The following is a 9,247-nucleotide window of genomic DNA, read 5'->3' as shown; positions in this document are numbered from 1 at the left end:
GATAGTTCACCCAAACATTTAAATTTTGTCATCATTTACTCGCCCTCATGTTGTTCCAAACCTGTATGTGTTTCTCTATTCTGTTGAACGCAAAGTGTTCATTTTTGGGTGAACTATCCTTTTAAATAACTGTTAAATTGTAATATTTCACATTTGGGTCACAGCTTAGGGTCACATCCTTTGCAAGTTTCCACTTTTTGCAGTATATGATTTTGTGCTGTGCAAAAATAAATAATAATTGCATCATTTGTGAACAAACAGGCTGCTCATAACATTTTTGTAAATGTTTTCAGGAATCCCCAACAAAATGTGATTGCACCCAACGAACAACCTGAAGGAATGTTACTGTATATTTGAAGACCTCCATTGTCGAGGCTAAGATGTTGAAGACGGAGGCCTCGGCAGAGAGGAATACCCTGAGGAGCGCTTCCCCGCACCGGAACGCCTACAGGGCAGAATTCCAGGCTTTAAAGAAGGCATTCGACCAACCAAGACAGGATGGAGAGCCCAAACTCAAGGACCCAGAGAAGGTCAGGCAGCCTCGAGGGCGTCAATACGGGGCCCACGTTAGTCGCATCAAGAACATGTTCATGCAGATGGGGACCGAGAGCACTGGGTCCAACAGACGATCAAGGGAAGAGACCTCCCCACAGAAACTCAACAAGCCAACAAACTTCATCAACAAGGCGGATGGGTCGGTGGTCAAGTTCCAGCAGGGCACTGGAGAGCGGACTGCCAGTGGCAATCATAACTCAAAGTTCTCCGAAACAAGGAAGCTCTTTGAGCAGAGCTCCAGAGATGCTTCACAGTCGCCTGTGTACTCTTACGGCCGAGACAAGAGGGGTTCTCACGAGCATTTGGATGACTGGCGGGGAGCGCGTTCAAACAGAGGCAGTACAGACTCTTTGGATAGTCTTTGCTCCAGGACAGAGGCCTCATCTCCCACTGTGAGTCAGCTCAGCGCTGTGTTCGAAAATCAGCAGGGCTCCGGTGCTACTCTCAAAAGAGGCCAGGGAGGCGGAAGAGGGCTGTACTCCCCAGATGGCGTACAGAGACAAGGGGAGGCCAGCGAGGATGACACCAGTGCACGACAGTCTCCGTCAAGTGGTTTTTACAGGACGCGAGTGGGTAGCAAGCACAATCTGCCATTTTCTTCATCTTCAGAAGATCTTCTCAGTCCTAGTCCCCTGTCCGAGGCCGTGGACCAGGTGAAACCCGACGAGGAGAAGCCCCAGGAGACCCCCGAGGTGGTTGATGGATCCGCTGAACCCAAACCAAAAGATGAGGTAAACTCAACCAAGGCCGTGGACAATTCTTCACCTGCGGCTCAAGTCAATGACACTGCAGGAAACTCACATGAGTCTACAGCTACCACGGTTAATGAGGACACATACGGTCATGTGAAAGAGGAGTCTAGCTGGATTACAGAAGATCAAACTCAAGAACCCAACGAGGAATACTGTGGCAATGAGAGAGTCATTTTCACTGCAGATGGAGATGCTTGCTACCAGGGCTGGGGGGAGAGCTGCACGGACCTAGAGGATGACCTGTATGATGATGACCTTTCCTATGACCCAGGACCAGAGATTACGGAGATTCCCGGTCTTCCAGAGGAGAACAAGGAGGATATTCCGCAAAAACGGAAAATTAACTTCAGCTCTGCACCCATAAAAGTAAGTTTTATTTCTAGTCATTTGCATGTTAATGTAGGATGACCAAACGTCCTGTTTTCCCAGGACATGTCCTGTTTTCAAGTCCTGTCCTGGCCCTAATATAACAATTTTCTATCCATAAAGAGGGGGCATACTTTAAATGTATTGAAATGAATAAGGAATCTTTGAGTAAATTTCGAGAATCATTTGAGTATCTCATTGCCGGGCCAAGTTTCCTGGTTTTCGGTAATCAAAATATGGTCACCCTAGTTAATGGGTCAATGATGTGACACCTTAAGTTGGCATGACATTCACCATATCGATTTTCTAAATGGATCTTACTGATCTCATTGTGAACAATTAATTCACATATATGTATAATGTTATAATTCAAACGTCAAGCATTTGATCTGAACGATCTCTCTGATGACGTATGCCGGACTTCCCCAATTATTTAGTCTGCTTAAACCCGCCTCTTTCTTACAAGCTCACATTCAGATCTGCCCAACCAACAACCGATGGATAGAACGAATTCCCGTCCTGCAGTTTTTTTTTTCTTTTTTGATAATCTGTTTCATGCGAATGTACGTCAAAATGGAAGAAATGATCATTCACTATTTCAGTTCAGTATTATTTTAGTATTATTTGAAAATTATTATAGTATTTATTAATATTCTGAATGAGCTTCTTTTATGTAGAAAATTTTGTTTAAGTTTTAGTAATTTAGTTACGGTAGTTGTCGTCATTTTTTATTATTTTTTTATTTTTTTTAAATATTTCTGTTTGGCAGTTTTAGTTTTAGTGATTTCGGTACTTAAATTTAAACTTTTGTTGACAAGGAAACATTTCTACGTTTTTAAAGTTTATGTTTTTTCATCCAATATTTATATTTAAAATATTTTATTTTAATTAATGAAATCTATTTTTAATAAGAATAGTTTTACTTAACAATAACAACACTGCTTACGTTACATTGCAACTTTAATTTATGAAAAAAATACATTAAAAATGCAATTTCTTTTAAAAACTTTTTAAAAATCTTTTAATACCTCTTGATATTTTTAAATGACCAACTCATGATGCATTTTCATCATTTTTATTAATATATATATATATATATATATATATATATATATATATATATATATATATATATATATATATATATATATATATATATATATATATATATATATATATATATATATATATTAAAATAAAAAATAGTGATTAAAAATATGATGATTAAAAATGATTAAAGATTTCTGTCATCATTATCACCCTCATGTCATTCCAAACTTGTAAGACCTTCGTCATCTTTGAAACACAGTCAACTACTTTCAAAAAGTCCATAAAGAGATCGTAAAACTAATCCACATGAATTGAGCGGTTTAATCCAATTTTTTTATTTATCTTTTATTCACATTCACCAACTCACACATCAGTTGTGGCAAACGGAAGCTCAAGCATGTTCGCTTGACGTGCAAGAACCAATGAGGTTCATTCCCTGAAAATTTGGACTGAACCGCTCGATTCATATGGATTTGTTTTATGATCTCTTTATGAACTTTTTAAAGCACTAGTGGTAGTTGCGTAGCTGTCAATGAAGGGACAGAAAGCTCTCAGATTTCATAAAAAAGATCTTCATTTGTGTTTTGATGATGAACTAAAGTCTTAGAGGTTTGAACCGACATACGGGTGAGTAAATGATGATATTTTTTAAATTTTTGGGTGGACTAACCCTTTAATATACACTCACTCAACAGCATAAATGTTTTTCAAAACAATATAAAACCAACATGACTACGAAGAGTACAGAGATTTTTCCTTTTATTTCTCATGGATGCTCTTAAGTGTCATAGACCCTAGTTTACATTTTCCAAATCTATCCGGGTATGCTTTTATTTTTTTAAATGTACTCAGAGATGACCATCATCATGCTATTGAGTTCCTGTTCATCTCATCTGAAAGCATAGTCATAATTGAATCTATAGAGGCCATTAATGGCATTTTATTGATCTTCTCCAATATAATAGGAGTATTTCTTGTTTTGCCTGCCTATGTTAGTGCTTTAGATAATGAGCAGACAGAACCATAAAGTGACATCCAGAGGCCCACTCACGCCTGTGGGGAGATGAACACATATAGCATCTGTCCTCACATGCCTCGCTGACTCTCCTCGCTGTAACTTTTCACACCAACACTGCCTGTCCCTATACGCTTGTCAATCTCCGTCCCACTATTATCAAGTCATGAGAACATGGATAACCGCTGTGTTTGCAACTTTTTCCAAGGTGAAGCATGAAGGTAATTACAGTCTGTCTATCGACGTCTTGTGTATTGCAGGGAGCTACAGAATCACATTGTTTCAGAGGGGATTTTTATGATGTTAACTTCTCAGAAATGCATTTTACAGTCAATTAGAGTTCTGATGAATTCACTTAGCCAGCATTTAAATCGGTTATCTTTGATTTGGCCATATAATGGCACAGCTGTGGACTCTCAGACTGTTGTTATTGATCAGTTGCGATGTCGTGAAAATGTTTGAGCCGCTGGAAATGTGTTTACAACTCCGGCTATTAACTCTGATCGGAAGCTGGATGTAGATGTGGAAAATACTCGAAAACAAACGTTCCCCCTGGTTGGATCAGTCCCATTAATACCCTTAAGCAGCGCTGGACTGGTTCCCCTGCCTCTCTCAATGGGTAAACGGGATGTTTGCTCACTAATCTCCCTCACACCAGCTGAATTTCACTGAGCTGTTGTGTGCCAGAATTAACTGAATTAAAAGGTCCAGTTTGTACACCTTTTTGCTCTTCAAGTATTGTATTCTTAGAGTCCCTTAATCAGATCACATCCCAATGCTACTCGTGGTTTCAATTTTTGGATCCTGCTGCTAATTATAAACATGAAATATAGGTCTTCACAGCTGCCGAATGTCAAATGTGCGACGGTGCATTCAAACATATGGTGCAAAACTGGCATTTAGATCAGTCTGGTATAACAGATGTTGCTAAAAATGTAATATTATTTAATAAAACCAGAGTACAGTAACACGTGGGGAAACTAGAAAATGCCAGCTTATTGTAAAATGGCATTGTGCCGGCTGGGTTAACTGTCAACTCGTCTGAACTGCCCTGGTTGTTAGCTTGACAAAGAAAGACTTTTTCATGAGTCAGGGGATTTTGAACCCAGGCCACGTGCTTTTTCTGCAGACATGGAGGAAATAACAGTCTGTGGTCTGTGTTCAGACTTGAGAAAGGGCCCGATTTGTGGTAAATCATTGTCCGTTTACCAGACTAGACTAGCTTGATGAAAAAGAAGTATCAGTCACTAATAATCATACTGAACATTTTCTCTCCTGCTCATAATATTTCTTAGTCACTCATTAAGTTGATCCTTTCCATATTAAAGCGTTTGTAAGCGTAATTAACGTAGAGTTGCTGTAAGAGGCTCTTGTGCGCGCAGCTCTAGTGGCTGTGTGGAATAACAGCTCTTTCTGACAATTACAGGTTCATCAGTTGCAAAATGATCACGGCATAATCTCTGATTCATCTTCTCATTTCATGTAGTACATTAGGCTTGTTTTATTTATCGTTTTTCCATCTCCGTGTTTGATATTGAGCTCTTAAGGTAGTAATGACCTTGCTTTGTGGTTGCCAAATGGGGCCATAGCTCCGTTTAGATGGGGTCGACTACGGCTAAATGCAAGTAATAAATTGCAACAAATAAAGCCTATTTAGCATAGCAAAATTAGGCTTAGCAAAGCATTTTTTTGCTATGTCCAAGGTTGTGCGTTCATGGACAAGTTGCATAACCTCCCCTCATCCAATTGGTGAGCGTGTACAGTTAAGTTAGTGTGTTTTTTTCGCTTAAAGTGGCCTTATTATGCTTTTTTGGATTGTGTGAATTTGAAAGACCTGCAGAGTTTCAAAGATCAAAGTGCACAATAAATAGAGTTATTGTCCCTCAAAAGAAAGAACCGATTCTAAACTGACGAAACGAGTTGTCAGTAATTCAAGTCTCACTTCCTGCACAAACCGGGTAACAAATTTGCATGGTCTTCTATGGTCTTCATTGGCTGCTTGAGTCGTGAACAACGTCTACTTTGACCCGCCCTCAAGCGCTGTAGTTGTAGCTGAGGCTGGAAGAGTTTGGTTTGTGTTAGGGTTAGGGTTAGGGTTAGGGTTAGACTCTGTTTTCTGCGCTGCAAGAGCAAATCTACTTTGCATGCACTTCCAAAGGATGTAGGCTCAAGCTCGAATTGATATGGTAAAACCGATGCCATCTTTACTGTGTATCAAGTGCTGAGGAAACCCCCGGAGCTGAAATTCATATATGGTAATGAGTGTTTGGTTTCCAATACGTTCTGTAAGCAGACCAAACAAGACAGACTGGGCCGTCTGACCAATCAGAGCAGAGGATGCTCTCGGAAAGGAGGGGTTAAGAGACATTGTGAAGAAAAAAAGGTGATGCTGCAATGTATATTATGAGAAAATTAAAGTGTTTTTTGAACTTGGATGCAAACTTTGGGTGTAAAACCAAGCGGCAACCCATTCTCTTGAAGCCAATACCACGGAAGTGACTAAACTGCAATTCATCGACAGGCTCCAAAAGGGAGCAGAATCTCATTGAGCCCCATGTTAAAATGCCCAACTTTACAGCCGAAAAAAACATGTTTACAGCCTGGTACAAAATGTGGTTTTAGTCCACACAGCTAATTTTGCCCTTCATGACAACTCATTCGTTTAAATTTTATAAAGCCTTAAAGTTCTGCATAATTAAGGGCGTGGCCACTTGAGTGGGATAGCCGCTGCTGTCACTACTAGCCGTTTGTCGGCTGTCTGTTACTCCACCCGCTCCACCTGTTAGCTCCTCTCTGCCCATTTTCAGTTATCCGGGAGTGACGCGCAGTGACGCACTGCCAAGATGGCAACGGCCGCACTTTAGGCTTCAGAAATACTCTTCAGAAACCTATGGGTGACGTCACGGACACTACGTCTATATTTCTATGTGTAAAACTTAAAAATTTTACTTGAAATTTTCCCTTTTGTGCTCCATGAAAAAATAAGGTTTGAAACAACATGATGGTGAATAAATTATGGCTATTTTCATTTTGTAGTAAAATACTGGATTAGTACTGTGATGTGTCGCCACGTGATGTCAAACATAAAAATCAAGGTCCTAAAGCAAAATCACTGCTTTAGTGGATGCCCTTTTCAAAGTCTTGGGGCTTCCTGGGGCTACTAGAATCGGTTTTCATGCTTGAATGTTCAAATGTTCATGCTTGAATGTTCAAAAAAACACGTTATTTTTCATTGTTGCGGCTCCTCTCTTCCCAGTCTGTCAGTAACGCTCTGTTTAGTTCCTGTCTCTATGAAGCCCCTCCATCCAAAAAGCACAATGTTCTCTTATTGGTCGGCTGGATCAGTGTGTTGTGATTGGTCAACCGCTTCGAGTGTGTTTCGGAAATGTCACACCCCTTACCATAACCGTGAGTTTCAACATGCTACTAACTACAGTATCTCAACCAGGCCCTGGCCCTTTATTTTGCATATACGCCTTGGGCGGGAATTATTTAAATGAGGAATATTGTGACGTGTTCATTCCCGGAAGAAATCTGAAGACTACAATGGAGGCGTTTCATGAGTTCAGAAACAGTGACACTGATATAGAGAATAATTCCTTTGGAGAGACTTTATGCTTTGTAACTTTGCAGACCTGTTTCATGCTCAAACAGCAACACACTAAAGAAAGATGAATATGTGAACAAGCATAATAGGACTCCTTTAATGGATTTATTCCATAAGGGTTGTTTTGTAAACACTGGAGGCAGGGGAGAGCACTTAAGTTCATGCTCGTTTCATTGATGTGGACATCCTGTGATTCTACTCGTCTGACTCTGATAATGAGGATGTGGCATCTAGTAGCCAAGTCCTCTGCCTGCCCTTGGACGTTAGTGGCACAAATCAGTTTTACATCTAGCTAGTAATGTTACAAAAGCATGTGCCTTTCCATTGCGGAACAAGAAATGAAACAAAACAAGAAATGAAATGTTGCATCATCACGTGGAAGTGTGAGACCAATGTCAAATGTAAACTCTCAGGCATGTTTAGGTTGTCCCAGCAGTCTGCATCTGTAGATTTTGAACATGATATACTCGGGTTGTGTAGTTGAGTAGATCATGTTATTTCTCACATTAGATTTAATTGAGAGCAAAGTAACCAGATCCCATCAGATGAAGCATCAAACACGTGCCTGATGCAGAAACGACTGTGTGTTTTACAGTGAATTCTACTGTTTGTGTAGCGGTGCCCTGTTTGTTACATCTGTCCTGTCATCTCATCATCCTCCTACGTAAACTGAATGAAATATGACTAGCTCTGCTAATCTCAGCAGCTTGTTACGGCATATTTATTCCTTCTTGATTCTCTAATGGAATTAAATGGATTTGAAAGACTGGGCAGCAGATGAATGACTGCTAAAATGATTCAATGATTGTATACACTCAGATGCACATACTGTATATAGACCAAACGGCTCCCTCTGAATCAATCCAACCTTTTACTGTATCAGCTCAGTCCTGTAATTTAGTTAAAAGGATGGATGGCTATAGTCGAGTTATTAGCCGTATTTTAGGGTTATATTAAATATATATAAACATTGTTTCAGGAACGTGGACGAGAAAAGTCTTTTAGGTGAGTCAGCTGAGTAGCAGAGGATGTTTTATTCATTTTCATTTTTATTTTAAGGAATCTCTAGATCATGGTATTTTTAAAGTATTGGTCCGGACTGGAGACGATTAAGGTGGCTTTACGTAATTGGAAAAGGGGTATTTCAATCTTATACTGTGGATAATGATTTCTCAGTTAGTGATTTTATGATTTTCAGCTACTTAAGTAGTTGCTAACTTTAATCACCCAATGAGCGCAGTTTTATTAGCCTGGTCCTACCAGACTCTTGTACATTTCATGATGAGTCTGGCCACTCTCCATTGACAAGCGTTGACTTCCTGAAGGCGGGTACTCTGTTGAAGTTTAAAACTATAGACCAATTTACAGCCTACGTCTCACTGATGTCGCGCATGTCCGTTGCAAAAGACGGTCTGAAATGTGTTATAATGTATGAAACACATTGGTTTAAATCATGCTTTAGGCTATACTGTCACAGTTCCTGTCTGTCTCTGTTGTTTTTTGTACTTCCTGGTTTCAGTTATAACATGTTCCTTTGTCTTTGAGTTTCCCGCCACTTGTCTGTTTCCTTAGTTACCCTCATCTGTATCACCTGTGCCCCTCGTTAGTTAGTCATCTGTGTTTGTATTTAAGTTCCTCCCATTCCTTCAGTCTCGGTCCGATCTCGTTTGCGTTTGTGTACGTATGGTGTGCCTCTTCGTTACATTTGAGTCTTCTGTGTATTAAACGTTGTTTTAGTATTCTACTACCCGTCTTTGCCTGTTCCTGCCTGCACACCCGTAACATATACATTCTGTATAACAACAGTTGAATGATTTCAGCAAATAAGCAGTTAAATTTGATTAAATGTTTGATTAAATTGCTGACACTGGATGAAAATAATGAAAATTCGAAAGAAATTTG

The 9,247-nt window shown here is 39.7% G+C and overlaps 1 protein-coding gene across 1 annotated transcript in view; it reads left to right on the top strand.

The window, feature by feature from the left end:
* Positions 1 to 380: 380 nt before the first annotated feature.
* ppp1r9a (protein phosphatase 1, regulatory subunit 9A) overlaps positions 381 to 9,247 on the top strand; it is a gene marked incomplete at its 5' end in the record, with an annotated part of 81,302 nt that continues 72,435 nt past the window's right edge. Inside the window, one exon of the mRNA XM_079829735.1 lies at positions 381 to 1,673. Coding sequence (XP_079685861.1) covers positions 381 to 1,673 — 1,293 coding nt within the window. The remainder of the gene's footprint in view (positions 1,674 to 9,247) is intronic.

This window comes from Gobio gobio (assembly GCF_949357685.1).
Source record: "Gobio gobio genome assembly, chromosome: 11".
NCBI classification, from domain to species: Eukaryota; Metazoa; Chordata; class Actinopteri; order Cypriniformes; family Gobionidae; genus Gobio; species Gobio gobio.
This window is presented reverse-complemented; position numbering and strand designations above follow the sequence as displayed.